Source organism: Macaca fascicularis, chromosome 10, assembly GCF_037993035.2.
Source record: "Macaca fascicularis isolate 582-1 chromosome 10, T2T-MFA8v1.1".
In the NCBI taxonomy this organism is placed as follows: Eukaryota; Metazoa; Chordata; class Mammalia; order Primates; family Cercopithecidae; genus Macaca; species Macaca fascicularis.
The window spans coordinates 119,649,007-119,669,120 of NC_088384.1; the positions used below are offsets into that span (position 1 = coordinate 119,649,007).

The window sequence follows — 20,114 nt, forward strand, 5'->3', positions numbered from 1 at the left end:
CCCGATGGTGTGTTCCTGAACTGTGCGGCCCGAGGTTCCGTTTGAGTGTGAGAAATGGCTGAATCCCTCCTGACCTCACTCCCTGATGGGGGCTGGCCCTGCTCCCAGGCCTTCCTGGGCCTCCTCACTCTGTGAGGCCGCTGCTGGGACTGAGAAGGACGGGATTCGCCGCTGCTTCCGGGGACCCTTGGACAAGCAGGCTCCAGGGCAGCCACTGAGGTGGGCCCCTGTGTCACCTTCAGCCGGGGGGAAGGGAGCAGGGAGGGCTGGTCCTCTGAGGGATTCGGGCCCCTTACCCGGAGCTGCGGGGGGAGTAGCCCCTGGCTGTGAGCTGGAAAACCCTCCTCACTCTGGAGGGACCTGCTGGTGGGGTTTGGGCAGCTTCAGGGCTGTCTCCCAAGGGCCTCCCATTGGGGTGTTGCCCCAAGACAGGCTGAGGGGTAGCAGCTGCAGGCACCCTGGAGGGGTCTTCCTGTCGCAGGTAGCCCAGCTTAAAGGTCAGAGGGTGCAGGAACTGGGAGGATGGCTGCGTCTTTCTGGCCTAGTACAGGCATGGAGTGCTGGAGCCCAGGAGTGCTGCAGTCCAGCAGGGGTGGGGGTCCACACACAGGAGCTCATGGGCTGTGAGCTCAGTAGACTCCTCCATAACCAAGGTGGGTGGTGTCACCGCACCTCCAGGGGCCCACAGGGATTGACTCAGTTCTGTTGAGAGGCAGCTTAGTGAGCAGGTGGGAGTCAGTCAGATAGCTGGAGACTTGGTGTGTGGCCAGAGAGATGGTGAGGGGAGGGGCTGCCGTGGGGTGGGGAAGGGTAGGGCTCGAGTGGAGGGACCTCTCTGAGAAGGGGTGGGATTCAGTGGGGGAGGGGAGGGGCTCTGTGGGGAGAGGTGGGGACCAGTGGGTGCTCCCTGCCTGGTACCCTGCTTCACTGCACTATAAATAGCTGCACCAGTTGGTGGGAAGCTGGTGGGAAGGCATCTGGCTTGTGGCCTCTGATGGCTCAGCCTTTGTCCTGTCTGCAGGGTGGGGGCAGCCTCACCCAGCCATCCAAGCCAGTGGTCAGTGTGAGGCTGGGTGGGGAGCCTCTGATGGACCCGGGAGTGGGAGGCTGCTCCCAATGGCAGTTGAGCTCCCTGCAGTCTTGTCTTTTGCAGTGTCCAGATGAAGCCCACAGAGATCCTCTCATGCACACACAGCTGTGAGGGTAGCAGGAGTTGGTGTTGAAGAGAGAGCCCAGCCACGCTCAGGTCATGTGGCCTGGGGGGGCTCTGCCCTTGGCTGAGCTGGAGAACTTGGGGTCAGAACCAAGGGTGGGTCCACCCTGCTTAGTTAGAAAGAAGCTGTGCCTGGTTTTTGGAGTTAGCAGGGCAGGGGCACTGCCCAGGAGCTGGTGTCTTGGAAGGGGCAGCTGGGAGGAGGGAGCAGTCAAGCCCCAGGCTGCCCAGGGCATCGTCCCCTGCCTCAGGTCAGGGGGCCCCTTGGCTGGAGGACCTCACGACCCTGGGAGTGTCCATGGCCTGCTCCTGGGAGCTGCATCCTCATCAGATTCTCTAGGGGGAGAAGTCATATCTTTTCCTCACCCATCACAAGCTTCATGGCTGAGACCTGTTAGAAACAAAATGCTTCCTCAGTGCCACAAAGAAATAGCACTTGAACATTAATTTTCTCAGCAAGGCCATTTTTACTTCTATAGAAGGGTGCAACTCGCGGATGGAGCAATGGCGAGAGCACACCTAGACAAGGGAGGGGAAGGGGTTCTTATTCCTGACGCAGATATCCTATATTGCTGTGTCGTTCCCCTATTGGGTGGGGTTGGACCGCACACTCTAAGCTAATTCTGATTGGCTATTTTAAAGAGAGCAGGGGTGTGAGCCAGAGTGGTGGGGGGAGTAGTTTGGTAGGAAGGACAATTAGGAACAGTTAGCTAAAGATGACTTAGAGCAGGTGACCAGGGGTGACTCAGGTCAAAGCAGGTGACCAAGGGCCGGGTGTGGTGGCTCACGCCTGTAATCCCAGCACTTTGGGAGGATCACAAGGTCAGTAGATCGAGACCATCTTGGTGAACACAGTGAAACCCCGTCTCTACTAAAAATACAAAAAATTAGTCGGGCGTGGTGGCGGGCGCCTGTAGTCCCAGCTACTCAGGAGGCTGAGGCAGGAGAATGGCCTGAACCCGGGAGGCGGAGCTTGCAGTGAGCCGAGATCACGCCACGGCACTCCAGCCTGGGCGACAGAGTGACACTCCATCTCAAAAAGGTGACCAGGATGGGTCAGGACGAAGCAGGTGACCAGGGGAACAGATGTGAACTATTGATTAAAACTGGTGGAAAAGGTTGTTTACTGAAACCACGTGGAAGTTAAACTTTAAAATGGAGAACAAAGAACTGCACATACACGCTAATTCCTCAAAGAGACATCTAGAACTTAATGTATCCAACAGACCCTTGAACAAAAGACAGATTAAGCTGGGGGCGGTGGCTCACACCTATATTCCCAACAGTTTGGGAGGCTGAGGCGGTTGGATCACTAGATGCAGGAACTTCAAGACCTGCCTGGTCATAGTGACCAACGTGGCAAAACCCCGTTTCTACCAAACACAAAAAAAATTAGCCAGACGTGGTGGTGCATGCCCATAGTCCCAGCTACTGGGGAGGTTGAAGTGGGAGGATCCCCTGAGCCTGGGAGGCAGAGGCTGCAGTGAGCCAAGATTGCGCTACTGCACTCCAGCCTGGGTGTCAGAGAGCAAGACTCTGTCTTTAAAAACAACAACAAAAAAAAACATACAAATGTATTTAATGCAAGTTCCATGTGATGTGGGCCCCTTCAAAACAAAGACCAAAGAAATGGGGATATTTCACAATGGAGCAGGAGTGAGCGGAGGACGGAGGACAGAAGGGTGTGACTCTGGACTCTGACATCCCTTTTTCTCTGGTTAGGGGCGGGACACCACGTGACGGTCTGCAGGGTGAGAGTCCAGGGAGTGGCCTTCCTGGGTTTTATGGCCTGCTTCAGGGAAGAAGGGCAGGGAGGCCAGAATGGCCTCAACAGTAAAGTATTTATCTTTTTCTTCCTCCCTAATCCCTTCAGAATTCAGAAACTTGTTAGCAGATTTACATAAGTTCAGTAAGAATCTGTTCTTGTAATAGGGCACAATTGAAAACATTGGTTATATTACCAAGGCTCTGACTGGAATGTCCTATTTTCAGATATGACTAAAGGAGCTAGGGTTGACGGCATAGTCCAATAAATCCCCTTGGAAAAAAGCTGGCCTGGTACCTCACATACGTGGTTCCCTTACAGATGAGTAAGGAATGTCAATTCCTTGGCAGCTCCCAGAATCTTAAGATACTTTTGGGGACCTCAAGAAGAGAGGAATTCCCCTAAATGTGTACTTATTGCAGGCAAAGTCTGGTGGCAAGTCTTGGCGATGGCTTCCTAGCCTCAAGAGGTTTTTAAAAGCCCAATCTCAGATTCTTTATAAAAAGTTCCAGTAGGCCAGGTGCGGAGGCTCATGCCTGCAATCCCAGCACTTTGGGAGGCCGAAGCGGGCGGATCACGAGGTCAGGAGATCGAGACCATCCTGGCTAACACGATGAAACCCTGTCTCTACTAAAAATACAAAAAATTAGCTGGTCGTGGTGGCGGGCGCCTGTAGTCCCAGCTACTCGGGAAGCTGAGGCAGGAGAATGGTGTGAACCCGGGAGGCGAAGGTCACGCCACTACACTCCAGCCTGGGCAATAAGCAAAATTCCGTCTCAAAAAAAAAAAATTTTGTTCACTGCAGGGAGAAAAATTATGTTTCAAAATAAAACTGTCGTGCTCCCACTATTCGATTCTAGCCCAGTTCACTGTCTGGAGGTTTTGTCGCCCACCTGTGATCCAGACCAGGTCCTGAACTTCAGTTTCCTCTGATATCTGCCTACAGCTCACCAAACCATTCTTTCCATTTTTTTCTTCCACCATTCCTCATGGAGTCACTGAAAATTAAAGCTGCTCTTTTTCTGAAGCCCTGTAAGCTGAAGCTGCCCTACTTGCTACAGACTTCCGAGAAATCTGCCCAGCAACTCTCGTACAGATAGCTCTCATGTCCAGGCTGGGTCCCGAGGCAGGAGGATTGCTAGAGCCCAGGAGTTCGAGACCAGCCTGGGGAACATAGCAAGACCCTGAATCTACAGAAATAAATAAAGGAATAAAATTAGCCAGGTGTGGTGGTGTATTCCTGTAGTCCCAGCTGTTCAGGAGGCTGAGGCAGGAGGATCACTTGAGCCTGGGGATTCAGGGCTGCCATGAGCTGTGTTCACGCCACTGCACTCCAGCCTGGGTGACAGAGCAAGACCCTGTCTTCAAAAATAAAAACAAAAAATGGTTTCTTAAATCTGGAAAGCAAACTATGAAAGAACCATAATGTTTCAGACAAAAGTCATTAAACAGTAACATCCTCGTCAGTTCATTCATCCCCATGTCATTAATTCTTGTTCTGGTTGATCTGGGACAGCACTTTTGTGGACCTGCCAGGCTCCTCCTTCGAGTTCTGGAAATTCTTACCCAGTCTGAGGGTATGATCTGAACCAGAAACCTGTGCTCAGAGCACCTGTCAGAATCCTTCCCACAAATCGCTTTGAAGAAGAAACAGTTTGGGACTAGCTGATTGCAAAGCTTTCAGAAAAAATAAAAGTAAGATAATAACTGTGAATGACCAAAGACTTAAGATAACCATGACTCAGGGTCTGATGAGAGTTTATTATATTCACGACACAGTTGGCAAGGAAATGTGGTTATTTCTGTGGCGTACAGCATTTTAATGTGATAACCAAAATTACGACTGATAACATTGTACCAGATTTCTAGGAATAACATGTGAGATAGGACATATATCATAGGATAACATATCAGGTTTCTAGGAATTTTATAGAGTTTCTGCAACACTCATATCAAAAACAAACCCGTAAGTAGAACCTCCAGAAGACTTAGTGTCTCTTATTATTTCACATGCTTTCCATCTAATGCAGCGCATCAAATAAGCCTGATCAGTTTGACATTTCCCTTTCACAAGGCAGAAGACAAATCCTTTTGAGAAATCCTAGTACCTTTCTAGAAACTCTCAAAATTATTTTTCAAGGCTCACTGCAGCCTTGAACTCCCAGGCTCAAGTGATCCTCCCATCCCAGCCTCCCAAGTAGCTGGGACTGCAGGCTCACACCACCATGCCTGGCTACGTTTTTTATTTTTGTTTTTATACAGACAGGGTTTCACTTTGTTGACCAGGCTGATCTCAAACTCCTGGCTTCCAGTGATCCTCCCACCTCGGCCTCCCAAAGTGCTGGGATGACAGGGGTGAGCCACCGCACCTGGCCTAAAAATACTTAATTTAGAATTTGACTCTAGGGAGTTGTCAAAAATGTCAAAAGGTAAAAACACTTGATTAAATATGATCTTGGCTATCTAATCAAAGTGACAACGATTTTAAAAGGCAAATACAGTAGGTTCCATAGTTATGAGCCAAACTTAGCTGTTATAATGTTGAGAAGACAGTTTTCTCAAGTAACAAAAGACCTAATAAAAGACAACATGGACCGGGCGCGGTGGCTCAAGCCTGTAATCCCAGCACTTTGGGAGGCCGAGACAGGTGGATCACCAGGTCAGATCGAGACCATCCCGGCTAACACGGTGAAACCCCGTCTCTACTAAAAAATACAAAAAACTTAGCCGGGTGAGGTGTCGGGTGCCTGTAGTCCCAGCTACTCGGGAGGCTGAGGCAGGAGAATGGCCTGAACCCGGAAGGCGGAGCTTGCAGTGAGCGGAGATCGCGCCACTGCACTCCAGCCTAGGTGACAGAGCGAGACTCCGTCTCAAAAAAAAAAAAAAAAAAAAAGACAACATGAAGCATAAGAAATTATCTTAAAATTATCTTAAAACACAAAATTGTTGTTTCAGAGCCCAATTATTTAAAAGATAAAACTTTTCGTAATACCAAATTCTGGTTTTGCATCAGTATACTATTAACACTGAAGCTAATTTTAAAGAGAACTTTATCAATAACTTCAGTCAATGTTGGCCAGCGTTGACTACACAAGGTAAGATTCATTTTCAAAGATTCCTTTTACACAAACCTTTACCACTTTTTTTTTTAAACGTCTCCATCAGCTTTTCATTTTCCTCCTCCATCTTTATCTCATTCTGGAAGAACCAGTCATTCTGCTTTAGTAGAGAATTAACAGAGTGACTACGGTCAATAATTCATTGTACGTGTTAAATAACTAAGAGTAGAATTGGATTGTTTGTAACATAAAGAGAAGATGCCTGATTGAGCCGAGGGGTCTGCATGTACCTTGATGTGATTATTACACAGCGTACGGCTGGGTTGACATGACTCATGTACACCATAAATATATACAACTACTATGTACCCACAAAAATTAAATTTAAATAAAAAAAAGGAAATGGCCCAGACATTGAATATCTATTACTTAATTTAACTTAGAATAACTTTTATTTACTTATTTTTATTTTATTTTGAGACAGGGTCTCACTCTGTTGCCCAGGCTGGAGTGCGGTGGTGCGATCCCTGCAGCAGCCTCGACCTCCCAGGTTCAGGCCATCCTCTTGCCTTGGCCTCCAGAGTAGCTGGGACCACGGGCAGGTGCCACCACACCCAGCTAATTTTTTATTTTTATATTTTTTAAAGATGGGATATCTGGATCTCCTTATGTTGCCTAGGCTGGTCTCAAACTCCTGGGCTCAAGCAATCCTCCTGCCTTGACCTCCTAAAGTATAAAATAACTTTTAAGGCTGCAAATTACCAAAAAGATTTTGGAAACTGTTTATAAGTAGACAGAATTTATAAAACAATTATTGTTTTAAAGTTCATTTATGGGCCGGGCGCGGTGGCTCACGCCTGTAATCCCAGCACTTTGGGAGGCCGAGACGGGCGGATCACGAGGTCAGGAGATCGAGACCATCCTGGCTAACACGGTGAAACCCTGTCTCTACTAAAAAATACAAAAAACTAGCCGGGCGAGGTGGCGGGCGCCTATAGTCCCAGCTACTCGGGAGGCTGAGGCAGGAGAATGGCGTGAACCCGGGAGGCGGAGCTTGCAGTGAGCTGAGATCCAGCCACTGCACTCCAGCCTGGGTGACAGAGCGAGACTCCGTCTCAAAAAAAAAAAAAAAAAAAAAAAAAAAAAAAAAAAAAAAAGTTCATTTATGGCCGGGCGCGGTGGCTCAAGCCTGTAATCCCAGCACTTTGGGAGGCCGAGACGGGCGGATCACGAGGTCAGGAGATCAAGACCATCCTGGCTAACACGGTGAAACCCCATCTCTACTAAAAAATACAAAAAACTAGCCGGGCAAGGTGGCGGGCACCTGTAGTCCCAGCTACTCGGGAGGCTGAGGCAGGAGAATGGCGTAAACCCGGGAGGCAGAGCTTGCAGTGAGCTGAGATCCGGCCACTGCACTCCAGCCCAGGCAACAGAGCGAGACTCCATCTCAAAAAAAAAGAAAAAAAAAGTTAATTTATATCGGGCATGGTGGCTCATGCCTGTGATCCCAAGACTTTGGAGTCAGAGGTAGGAGGATCGCTTGAGCCCAGGAGTTGGAGGCTGCAGTGAGCTGCGACCAAACCACTGCACTTGAGCCTGGGCAATGGTATCTCTAAAAAGTAAAAATAAAAAATTTTAATTTAGGCTGGGTGTGGTGGCTCACACCTGTAATCCCAGCACTTTGGGAGGCCAAGGCGGGTGGATCACCTGAGGTCAGGAGTTGGAGACCAGCCTGGTCAACATGGCAAAATGTTGTCTCTACTAAAAACATAAAAATTAGCTGGACGTGGTGACAGGCGCCTGTAATCCCAGTTACTCAGGAGGCTGAGGCAGGAGAATCGCTGGAACCCAGCAGGTGGAGGTTGCAGTGAGCCAAGATCACGCCACTGCACTCCAGCCTGGGCCAGAGAGCAAGACTCCTTCTCAAACAAAAAAGTATTTAGAAATGTATTTATAAACTCTTATACCACTTATATTCACCTAATTCACTTGTTCTTAACAATTATGGTTGAACTGCTCATGAAGATTTCATGAAACATTAAATAAAACTGGCCATCATCGTGAGTTATTTTCCTTAGTGACCACAAATATCAAAAACATCACAGAAGCAAAGAAACTAGGGCCGGACGCAGTGGCTCACGCCTGTAATCCCAGCACTTTGGGAGGCCAAGGCGGGTGGATCACGAGGTCAGGAGATCGAGACCATCCTGGCTAACACAGTGAAACCCATCTCTACTAAAAATACAAAAAATTAGCGGATGTGGTGGCGGAGCCTGTAGTCCCAGCTACCCGGGAGGTTGAGGCAGGAGAATGGTGTGAACCCGGGAGGCCGAGCTTGCAGTGAGCCAAGATAGTGCCACTGCACTCCAGCCTAGGGAACAGAGCAAGACTCCATCTCAAAAAAAAAGAAACTAAAAAGAAAAGCATGGTATTCTCGCTCCTCTTTCCCCTCTGCTCCTCCCCGCACCCTCCTCCTCCCACAGCTGACCTGCATTAGCAATTCATTTTTACTGTGTATTCTGCTCTTAGTTTGGGTTTATAGTTTTATGATCTTAAAGACTGAGTGGTGGTAACATAAACTTGTTTTACTACTAAGCCCAGACCAAAACAAATTATACCTGCATTGTATTTAATGCTGACAATTCTGAAGCCATTCCTTTTTTTAATGTTACCAACATTCTTAAAACTAGTTTTATTTACCAAAGATTATCCCAGATCACAAACACTTATTTTAAAAATTTGGCGCCGGGCACGGTGGCTCACGCCTGTAATCCCAGCACGTTGCGAGGCCAAGGCGGGCGGATCACGAGGTCAGGAGATCGAGACCATCCTGGCTAACACGGTGAAACCCCGTCTCTACTAAAAAATACAAAAAAATTAGCCAGGCATGGTGGTGCGGGCGCTTGTAGTCCCAGCTACTCGGCAGCTGAGGCAGGAGAATGGCATGAACCTGGGAGGCGGAGCTTGCAGTGAGCAGAGATCAGGCCACTGCACTCCAGCCTGGGTGACAAAGTGAGACTCCGTCTCAAAAAAAAAAAAAAAAAATTTTGGCTTAGTTTCTATATTTCTCAGATTTTAGGAATATTTTGTTTACATAAGTACTTGTTTATCTGTAAGCCAAACTGAATATAACTTTTTAAAGATATTTTGCCGGGCGCGGTGGCTCACGCCTGTAATCCCAGCACTTTGGGAGGCCGAGGCGGGCGGATCACAAGGTCAGGAGATCGAGACCACGGTGAAACCCCGTCTCTACTAAAAATACAAAAAATTAGCCGGGCGCGGTTGTGGGCGCCTGTAGTCCCAGCTACTCGGGAGGCTGAGGCAGAAGAATGGCGTGAACCCAGGAGGCGGAGCTTGCAGTGAGCCGAGATCGCGCCACTGCACTCCAGCCTGGGCGACAGAGCGAGACTCCGTCTCAAAAAAAAAAAAAAAAAAGATATTTTATAAATTAATTTGGTAATACCATCTGAGAAAATCACGAATACATAATATAAACACATATATACATAAAGAATACACAAACAGATATAAAACAGATCTTACAGCTATTGTTTTAGAATTTTTATTCTCAAGTCAGTAAAACATAGGTGTCTCTTCAATTTTTTTTTATTTTTTGAGACAGGGTCTCCAAGCTGGAGTTCAGTGGTGCAATCACAGCTCACTGCAGCCTCGACCTCCTGGGCTCAAGGGATCCTCCTGCCTCAGCCTCATGAGTAGTTGGGACTACAGATGAACGCCACCACGCCTGGCTAATTTTTTTTTTTTTTGCGGGGGCTAGAGATGGGGTCTGTCTCTGCTGCCCAAGCTGGTCTTTCCTCATATTTCTCTCCAAGGTGTGTTTCTGGCCAAAATGAGGCAAGTTAAGATTCCTCACTCAGATGGCTAAAGCTGTTTACTAATATTTGTGGAAAAGACTTCTAGATTTTTTATTTGCCCAGTTTTCAATAAGTTTTTTTCCCCCCGAGGACAGTCATCTCCCTGAAGTTTGTATTTTCAAAAAGATGATTCAGGTTTTAGAAGAGACGAGGTAGAAAATTTACATCTCGAAGGGACGGAGAAAAACCTGTGTTCTCAGAAGAAGTCAGGGACATGTTTAAGGTCAGAGGCCATCCTTGAGGAGGCCATGGACTCGGTTTCCGGGAACCACCGGGAGAGCTCCAGGAGCCGCAGCCTAGCTCAGCCTTGCCAGCCTCAGGCAGTTGCTTCTTGGGAGCAGGAAGCCCTGAAGTCCCCGTGCCAGGGCCCGTGTGGGAAGGGAGTTCTGGTTGGGGGAGACACGGTTGTCAGAGCCACGCAGGAAGAGGACATGGCGAGGACTGGAGGGGGCAGACAGGAGAACAGAGCTGGCAAAAGGAGGAAGGAGGAGTGAAAGCAGGCTCAGAGGAGTGGCCATCGGAAGCTCCCATGGATGCCAGGAAGGTCCAGCAGGGAGTGGGTGGAGCTGGCGGAGCCGACGCCCCCAGGGCTTCTAGAAGAGTTTCCTGTGACCGAGAAGCTGGAGAAGCAGGAGCCAGTGAGAGGAGAGAGAGGCTTGGGGCCAGGCACGGGGACTCCCGCCTGTAATCCCAACCCTTTGGGAGGCCGAGGTGGGTGGATCACCTGAGGTCAGGAGTTTGAAACCAGCGTGGCCAACATGGTGAAACCCCATCTCTACTAAAAATACAAAAATTAGGCAGGCGAGGTGGTGGGTGCTTGTAATCCAGCTACTCGGGAAGCTGAGGCAGGAGAATGGCTTGAACCCAGGAGGCAGAGGTTACAGTGACCTGAGATCGCGCCTCTGCCCTCCAGTTTGGGTGACAGCAAGACTGTCTCAAAACAAACAACAAACAAACAAAGATTATATATATGACCTATCAGTTTCTCATTAAGTCAACTTTTGACCAGAAAACTTTTTTTTTTAAATCCTTTCAGATATCCTATTATCCTATTTCTGCTGCAACAAGCAGTAAGTGTTATTTGTGGCAATGCTGGACTCTTTTTTGTTCTACCTTTTTTTTTTTTTTTTTTTTTGAGACGGAGTCTCACTCTGTCGCCAAGGCTGGAGTGCAGTGGTCAGATCTCAGCTCACTGCAAGCTCTGCCTCCCGGGTTCACGCCATTCTCCTGCCTCAGCCTCCCGAGTAGCTGGGACTACAGGCACCGCCACCACACTCGGCTAAATTTTGTATTTTTAGTAGAGACGGGGTTTCACTGTGTTAGCCAGGATGGTCTCAATCTCCTGACCTCGTGATTCACCCGCCTCGGCGTCCCAAAGTGCTGGGATTAGAGGCGTGAGCCACCGTGCCCAGCCTGTTCTTCTTTTAAACAAAAAAGACTTTCAGGTGAGTCAAAACCAAAACCAATCAGCTTTTTATGACTTAATCATGGATGAAAGAGACACCTTCAAAAGCAGGTGCAAAGGAGGCAGCCCCCCAGCCCGGAACCGCCCCACAGACAGCAGAGAAGGGTCCTTCTCAGGCAGGAGTCAGAAGTGCTTTCCAGCACTGACCCAGCAACAAAGGTGGAGGCGAGAAAAGCCCCTCGTGGATGGGGAACCTCTTGTTACAAACCCCCTAAGAGCTGGCGCCTTGGGCAGTGATGCTCGGGCTGGCGGAAACTAGGGGGAGAGTTCTCACTAGTCACAAAGCCAGGCTCTCGAGGTACAAGACAAACAGGAAAGAAACACCTGTCCCTGGGAGGAAAGCACCTGTGGGCACCAAAACCAAATTTACACAAGAGTCGCGAGCCGTACGAATGACTTTCTCCTGCCAAGCTGAGCTGGGAAAAGCAGGGGCAAGACGTGTTTGCCTCCCACCCTCAGCCGGTACTGCCGACAGACATCCAGAGAGCAGGCTGTGGTCGGAATCCCCTCTGATCTCGGCTGGCTTCGTGTCAGTCTCCCGGGATCTCACCTGTAGGCTCCGGAGCAGGCTGCCTGTCAGCAGCTGAGACCCAAGGCACACACGACGGAGGAACGAGAGCACACGCGTGTGTGGGACGCGGGCACTCCACGTTTCACACGACGGAGGAACGAGAGCACACGCGTGTGTGGGACGCGGGCACTCCACGTTTGTGAACCTTTCCTGCACCCATCACCTCAGTAAACCCTAGGGTGGCGCGTGGGCCTTGACCCCAGGTGCAGGCCCTCTGCCCAGGGCCCTCCTCAGCAGGGCCCGGCTGTGCCCGCTCCACAGCCGCTCAGGTCGGGTTCTCGTAGCTGGTGAAGCTGGAAAGCCTCTCCCGAAGGGCCTTGAAGCAGGGTCTCTGCTCAGGGTCCCTGCACCAGCATGTCAGCATCAGCTTGTGCACGCTAGGCGGGCACTCCAGAGGGCAGGGCATGCGGTAGCCGGCATCCACCCTCAGGAAGGCCTCGTGGTTGGACATGCCTGCGGCCGACAGGGATGAGAAGGGCTGGGGCCCACCTGTCCACCTTCCCCAGGAAGCCATACCAGCCACCCACTGCACCTCCCTGGGGCCTTCCCTGCAGCCTCAGTGGCCGTGCCTTGGCGCCACCCAGCACATTGTCCGCTGCTAACACCTCCCTCTGGATGGGGCTCCAACGGGCAGCTCCAGGCACTGGCCTGGGTGCTCAGAGAATGGTGCAGGTGTGGAGTTCAGGTGATGGCTGGCGGCGGAGGGCCCTGCAGCCCGTGGGGGAAGCACCCGCCACCATCCCTGCCGGCCACCCAGGACCTTCCCCACTCTGTCTCCCACGCCCAGTCAGGGACACTGGGGGCAGTACCTGGGTAGGGCACCTGACCCCTGCTGAAAATCTCATGCAGGAGAACCCCAAAGGACCACACGTCGGATTTGGTGGAGTAATGGCCTCGGGAGAGTGCTTCGGGGGCCGTCCACTTGTAGGGGATGTTACGGTCATGGGAGAGGTAGACGTCCTCCTGCAATCAGGCTGCGCTGAGTGGGCCGCGGGGGACTGCCTGTGCCCTGCCCCCGAAGCATGACGGGCACAGCGGCCACACTGCCCCAGCACGCACGCACGGCCGCTGCAGCTAAGACCACGCCAGGGCCTGACCACCTTCAGGAGCCCAGCTTCCCCTGGGATTCCAGGTGCATGGGGATGAGAAGGCCTGGGGTCAGGGAACTGGGAGGCTCCCAGGCCATCAGAGGGGCCCAGGGCTGGGCCAGTGAACGAGGCAGCGGTTGCGTGGTGGGCCCTGCTGTGTGCGCCATCCGGAATGGGGTCCGCGCCATTCGGAATGGGGTCCCCACCGGACTCACGGTGGCTTCCCACCTCCCTGCTCAGCCTGGGCTCCCGAGGGCAGAGGCCACATCCTGCTCCCAGCCGAGTCCCCAGCTCCACACACAGGAAGCCCCCGAGCCTTCCGGCCACGCCCTCCGAGGGCCCTACCTTGATGAGCCTGGCTAGCCCAAAGTCCCCAACTTTGCAGAGAGTGTTTTCCCCGACAAGGATGTTCCTGGCGGCCAGGTCCCGGTGGATGTAATTCTGAGACTCCAGGTAACACATGCCCTCAGCCACCTGCCAGGCGATGTCCAGCAGCTCCGAAACGGGCAGGACTTTCTTGTCAGAATCTGCAGAGGGGAGGGGAGCCTGGGGTCAGCTGAGCCAGCTGCGGTAGGGACGGGGTGGGGAGGCTGGGCTGTGTCTCATCTGCCTCCAGGCTCTGCGGCCTCAGAGGAGGGGCCGGGGCAAAGGGCAGCTGGCCTGGTTGAAAATTGGAACTGCAGGTCAGCCACCGCCCTTGTGGAAGGCAACTGTGTGTCAAGAACCAAGGAGCAAGCCAGGTGTGGAGGCTCACGCCTGTAATCCCAGCACTTTGGGAGGCTGAGGCGGGTGGATCATGAGGTCAGGAGGTTGAGACCATCCTGGTGAACACGGTGAAACTCCATCTGTACTAAAAATACAAAAAATGAGCCGGGCGTGGTGGTGGCGCCTGTAGTCCCATCTACTCGGGAGGCTGAGGCGGGAGAATGGTGTGAACCTGGGAGGCGGAGCTTGCAGTGAGCCGAGACCGCGCCACTGCATTCCAGCCTGGATGACAGAGTGAGTCTCAGAAAAAAAAAAAAAAAAAGAACCAAGGAGTGGTTCCTAGTGGCCTAGCCCAGCGATTTCCTTTCTGGAAGTTTGCTATGACGCGGGAGAAGCTCGACGCGGAAGGACCAGCGAAGAAGCTCATGACTGCGTGATGTAGGCGGCGGGAACTTGAGCAGGATAATGGCTGAGTGACAGCAGCATGCGGCCTGGTGGTGCCTGTTAACCCCCCGTTCCGTCCCGGAGGACCCTGAAGGGCGTGGGGACTGTCTGAGATGATCACGGAGCCTTTCACTCAGAGCTCAAACGTGAGTGGCACCTCAATGTAGCTCTCCTCAGACACACACGGCATTTTTCCTCCACCACAACGTTCCCTCCCATTCTAACATTGGAATCCAAACTGCGTCTTCACGCACGGGCATCTCAATTCCCTGCAGCGATTGTCTTTGATTTTGGTGATAAAGGAAATAATGGAACTTAGAGACGATGAAGTCTTTGAGCCAATGTGATCTGTGTGTGTGTGTGTGTGTGTCTGTGTGTGTCTGTGTGTGTGTGTCCGTGTGTGTGTGTCCGTGTGTGTCCGTGTGTGTGTGTCCGTGTGTGTGTGTGCCTGGTGTGTCTGTGTGTGTGTGTCTGTGTGTGTGTGTGTGTGTGTGTGTGTGTGTGCCTGGTGTGTCCATGTGATCTGTGTCTGTGTGTCTGTGTGTGTGTGTCCGTGTGATCTGTGTGTCTTGTTTGTGTGTCTGTGTGTGCATGTGTGTGCATGTGTGTCTGTCTGCATGTGTGTCTGTGTGTATGTGTGTGTGTCTGTGTGTGCCTGGTGTGTCCGTGTGATCTGTGTCTGTGTGTCTGTGTGTGTCCGTGTGATCTGTGTGTCGTTTGTGTGTCTGTGTGTGCATGTGTGTGCATGTGTGTCTATGCATGTGTGTCTGTGTGTGTGCGTGTGTCTGTGTCTGTGTGCATGTGTGTCTGTGTGTGTGCGTGTGTCTGTGTCTGTGTGCATGTGTGTCTGTGTGTGTGCATGTGTCTCTGTGTGTGTGCGCGTTTGTCTATGTGTCTGCGTGTGTGTGTCTGTGTGTGTGTGTGTGTGTGTGTGCGTGCAGACGTGGGGGTGTGTGTGCACTTTATTTCCTCGTGCACCCCCTTTACCTCCAGCGAGAGCCCCGGCCCGTGCCACTCACCACGAAGCAGCTCCAGCAGGCTGCCCTTGCCCATGAGCTCCGTGATGATGTACACAGGGTCCCCCACGGACACCACGGCGTACAGTGCCAGGATGTGTTTGTGCCGCAGCTTCTTCATGGCCTGGATCTCCGACTGCAGCGTCTGCTGGTGCAGGAGGTTGTCTGCGGGGATGGGTGGCCTTGGCAGGTGCAGCCCCTGACCCTCCCCTGGCCCCAAGGAAGAGGCCAAGGCAAGGCTCTGCCCACACACTCAGCAGCTGTGCAGAACACCGGACCTCCTGCCCCCGACAGGGCACCTGGCTCCTGAGGCCACAAAATGGCGGACACAGCCGGCCCCACAAGCCACCAGCCTGGCGTACCCATGGGGCCGTGGTGGCCCCCCAATGTCTTCCTGCGCCCGGCCCAGACCTCTGACGTGGAGGCCAGACCTCTGCTGGGGCCCAGGCAATTTCCAGGGAAGCTTTTCTTTTTGAGAGGGTGTCTCGCTCTGTCACCCAGGCTGGAGTGAGTGGGCGCCATCTCGGCTCACTGCAAGCTCCGCCTCCCGGGTTCACGCCATTCTCCTGCCTCAGCCTCCCGAGTAGCTGGGATTACAGGCGCCCGCCACCTCGCCCGGCTAGTTTTTTTGTATTTTTAATAGAGACAGGGTTTCCCCATGTTGGCCAGGCTGGTCTCAAACTCCTGACCTCATGATTTGCCCACCTCGGCCTCCCAAAGTGCTGGGATTACAGGTGTGAGCCACTGTGCCAGGCCTGAAATTTTCTTTTACAATAAATGTATTTAGGTAAAAACAGGTGCAGTTGAAAGGGAACCACTCCTGCATGGGTGCTGTGGGTGCTGCGTGGGGCTCGAGGCCAGAGGTCCCTGTTGGCGGGGCGGGAGGGTGGCCCAGGGCGGGCACGGGGCCACACAGAGCCCTGACCGGGGCTCACTCACCTCGAGAAATCACCTTAATGGCCACCTGGACCCGGTCTTTCCAGAGCCCCTCGAAGACCTCCCCAAAGTAGCCAGACCCCAGCTTCCTGCAGAGCGTGAACTCCTCCCTCGGCCTCTCCCAGTCATCCCAGTGGGGCAGAGGCTCAGGCTCACGCTGGAGGGAGAGTCGGGGACACAGGGCAGAGGCTCAGGCTCATGCTGGAGGGAGAGTCGGGGACACAGGGCAGGGGCTCAGGCTCACGCTGGAGGGAGAGTCGGGGACACAGGGCAGGGGCTCAGGCTCACGCTGGAGGGAGAGTCGGGGACACAGGGCAGGGGCTCAGGCTCACGCTGGAGGGAGAGTCGGGGACACAGGGCAGAGGCTCAGGCTCATGCTGGAGGGAGAGTCGGGGACACAGGGCAGGGGCTCAGGCTCACGCTGGAGGGAGAGTCGGGGACACAGGGCAGGGGCTCAGGCTCATGCTGGAGGGAGAGTCGGGGACACAGGGCAGAGGTTCAGGCTCACGCCGGAGGGAGAGTCGGGGACACAGGGCAGAGGCTCAGGCTCATGCTGGAGGGAGAGTCGGGGACACAGGGCAGGGGCTCAGGCTCATGCTGGAGGGAGAGTCGGGGACACAGGGCAGGGGCTCAGGCTCATGCTGGAGGGAGAGTCGGGGACACAGGGCAGGGGCTCATCCTTCAGGAACTGCCAGTCTGAAGCCAGCGCAGGGAGCCTGGATTTAGCCTCAGATTTAGAGCCACGTTCAGCTTGGGTTGGGGGTTTCTGAGTGTCTGACACGAGGCTGGACTCTCCCGGTGGCTGCCCCAAGCCCAGCACAAAACACCCGGAGAGACTGAAGCCAGGACCCTGCAGAGTGCAGCTGGCCTCTCCGAGAGTGGCCAGGCCCAGGGGTGGTCTCCTGGCCCCACCCCCAACTCAGGCAAACACCTGTGTTCTGCAGAACCACGGGCTTGCCTCCAGCCGGCCACAGCTCAGTGAGTCAGGACCCCTCCCATGCTGCCTGGCCAACCTCTCCCAGTAGGAAACGCCAGCCTGTGACCCCCCAGCCTGACCCTGTACGACCAAGTCAGGGCGGAGCGGCTACCTTCCGGCAGGGCGCGGCCAGCCGCAGGCCGTGGGACAGGCTCTGGGCCCTGTGGTAGTTCACAAGCTCGGACAGGCTGGGGAAGGACACCGCCTCGTTCAGGTGCAGCTGGCCCCCGGCTCGCCACCAGATCTTGTAGTGCCGCACAGCCTGCGCGTCCCGCACTGGGAGGGAAAGCGTGAGCGGTGTCACCACCCCGCTCCAACGCCTCCCTGCGCGTCCCCAGCCCTGCTGGCCACACCTGCTCAGAGCTTCTGGGTCCCCATAGTTGCTGTTGGTGCTTCCTCAGTACCCACCCCTGCGTCCCCTCCCTTGAAACAGCTCCCTCCTGCCCTGCCTGCTCTGGCCAAGCTCCCTGGCCCCTCCTGCCTCCGTGCCAGGCAGCCCATGGCCTCTGCCTGGATGGCAGCTGCCTGAAATCCCAGCCACACTGAGATCCTCAGGGGCAGGAATGGGGTTTCTTCGCGCCTCGTGCACCCCGGACTCAGGGTCTCATGCTGGACCAGGTTCCCACAGGTGCCAGGACCTCCCATGAGTGCCTCAGGCAGGGCTGGCCGGAGAAGCCCCTGCCCTCCCAGGGAGGGGCCCTGCCCCACGACTGCCCCAGGCCCCAGGGAGGATCGGGCCAGGTGGGCGGAGGGGATGGGGGCTCCCTGGAGAGGAGCCCATGTCCCCAGTCACAGCCCGAGGGAGCCAGTTCACCACGTGGATGGGAGGGCTTAGAGCAAGGAGCCCCCGCAGGCTCGGAGGCTGGCCGCACCCGACAGGACGTAGTTGGCGCCTGGCTTCTCGCTGACCCTGATCAGGAAGGTGCCGGCGGCGTTACCCTCCGCCTGCAGCCGACGCACAGCTTCTGAGCGGGAGATGCAGCCGAAGAACCACCTACAGGGGAGGAGTAGTCTGAGCCCGCGCAGACCTGGGCCCACCCCACGTGGACCCCCCGCGGGCCCCAGTCTGCCCACCTGGAACCACAGCCACCCTTGCCTGCCACCTCAAGCTCCCAGCCCTGACCACAGCTGCTATTGGGAGCTGTCGCTGACCCAGACGCCCTGAATGTCCCAAATGGCCAGGACAGGCCCCTGAGGACCCAGCGGGGGGAGGGGCAGGCTTGACCACACCCTGCCCTGAGAGGCCCGTGTCTAAGGGTCAGAGCCTAGGGTGGAGTTGGGGAGGGCACCTGAGCAGTAGGGCTGCCCAGAGCTGCCTGCACACACACCCACGTGTGACACGTACACACATGCACTCACACAGTTGCATACCCCCACACATGCGCATGGTTCACCCGCACACCTGAACACACACACACACATGCATGCGGGCTACCCCCACACAGGCACACAGTTCACCTGCACACCGAACACACACACACGCATGTGGGCTCACTTGCCCACAGTCACACACACACACAGTCACTCACACACACTAACTCCCGGCTGCAGGGTGTGGGCCAGCCCTGGACTGTGGACTTCCAGGTGGAGCTCACAGAAGCTCCAGGTGACCTGTGCCCAGCCCTTTGTGTCTCTGACTCCCTCGGGCCACTGGAACACGGACCCCACATGAAGACCACCGCCCAGCATGGAACCCCTGGGGTCTACCCCCTCCGCTTCTGCACAGCTGGGAGCACTGCCCCACTCACCCCTCCAATCACCTGGCCTCCTTCCCACTCCTCACCTGGGCGAGTTCTCCGGGCCTCAGGGTCTTTGCATCTGGGAGCTGACCAGCCTCTGGCCAGACCCTATCCCTGCACCCCTGCTCCCTAACGAGGTGGTGGGTCTGAATGTGACACAGGGGTCTCCACCATGGGCCCCTGCCCAATGGCCTCTTTACAGCCTCCCCTGCTTGTTGCTTGGGTCCCCCAGGAATTAACCCTACACAGCCCGTGATTCATGCACGCACACAGTAGGTACCCAATCAATGATGAGAAAAGCGGGATCTCAGGAGTGTGAGTCGTAGAAACCCCTCCCCCAGACCCTCCCCAGCCTGAGCTCCGAGCAGCCATGGAAGCCGAGGCCGGACCACACCAGCTGGTCTGGTTCCTCGCAGGGCACAACAGGCAGGAAGCTTGCCTGGCAGCCCGCCCTCTCCCCTACCTAGCTCGTGTGTCTGGTTCTGGCAGTTTGGAAACTGAGCAAGCTTCGTTCCCCCAAAGGCCCTGGAACGCCCCAACAGACCTTGTCACTGGCCACTGGACCCCTAGAAGTCCACCCTGGACCTCTGTCCTCCCTGGGTCCTGGCAGAGCAGTGTCCACCACCGAGCTGTGACAAGGATGAGCCCAAGGGAGGGGCCATGCCCTCTGAGCCCCCTGCTCCAACTCCTGTAGCGACAGTCCTGTGGGCACTCCCAGGTGCCAGCACATGGGACCTGGAGCGAGGACCAAGCGGGATGCCCAGCCTGGACTTCGGGGTACAGGAAGATGGAGCCGGGGTCCCACCTTCCTGGGCCTCCCTGGGGCCAGCCCAGAGCCCTGTCCCTCCCTTGTGCCTAGAGGGTGGCCTGCGCCAAAGCTCCCAGGAGTTCAGGACACGCACGGTTCCGACTCCACGGTCTCCCTCTCGGCCAGGTAGCTGTGGGGCACATAGCCCTGGGCCACGGCCCCACCCGCCTCGTCCAGCAGCGTGGCCCACCACCACTGCTCCTCCTTCCTGGCCACGTGGAAGACGTCCCCCGCTCGGAAGCTCAGCTCCTCGTCCGTCCGGGCCTTGAAGTCCCAGAGGCCCACATACTTGGGGCCCAGGTGAGCCTGGTCCCGGGACACCATGGCTGGCGCAGTGGCAGGACCAGGCTGTGGCCCAGCTGGAGCACCTAGGGCTGGGCGTGGCAGGCGGGCGGTCCCACTTCCTCGTGACAGGCAGGGAAGCAGCCACCCCAGCACCCACAGGCTCTCGAGA

The 20,114-nt window shown here is 54.6% G+C and overlaps 1 protein-coding gene across 3 annotated transcripts; it reads right to left on the reverse strand.

Moving 5' to 3' along the window:
• Nucleotides 1–8,565: 8,565 nt before the first annotated feature.
• Nucleotides 8,566–19,997, reverse strand: PTK6 (protein tyrosine kinase 6). Of its 3 annotated transcripts, XR_010578793.2 has the most exons (9): nt 19,755–19,997; nt 17,986–18,107; nt 17,226–17,389; nt 16,141–16,294; nt 15,205–15,366; nt 13,382–13,563; nt 12,758–12,911; nt 10,637–12,401; nt 8,566–10,532 (listed from the first exon to the last, which is right to left on the reverse strand). XR_010578793.2 is itself a non-coding variant. In XM_045364143.3 (8 exons), the coding sequence occupies exons 1-8, from the start codon at nt 19,982–19,984 to the stop codon at nt 12,214–12,216; spliced, it is 1,356 nt and encodes a 451-aa protein (XP_045220078.2). In that variant the 5' UTR covers nt 19,985–19,997; the 3' UTR covers nt 8,566–12,213. The 3 variants fall into 3 exon arrangements, 2 of the variants coding, with proteins under 2 accessions (XP_045220078.2, XP_065379486.1); XM_045364143.3 differs by having other exon boundaries at nt 8,566–12,401; XM_065523414.1 differs by lacking the exons at nt 8,566–10,532; nt 10,637–12,401; nt 12,758–12,911; ... (2 more) ...; nt 16,141–16,294; nt 17,986–18,107 and having other exon boundaries at nt 16,676–17,389.
• Between the last annotated feature and the right edge of the window lie 117 nt (nt 19,998–20,114).

Excerpts from the sequence above, each read along its gene's own strand:
- PTK6 (XM_045364143.3), bottom strand. The coding sequence starts at position 19,984 with ATGGTGTCCCGGGACCAGGCTCACCTGGGCCCCAAGTATGTGGGCCTC. Across the intron at positions 17,390-17,985 it reads CGCCAACTACGTCCTGTCGG|TGCGGGACGCGCAGGCTGTG; the intron begins GTGCGGCCAGCC and ends TTTCCCTCCCAG. Across the intron at positions 12,912-13,381 it reads GGCTAGCCAGGCTCATCAAG|GAGGACGTCTACCTCTCCCA; the intron begins GTAGGGCCCTCG and ends GCCTGATTGCAG.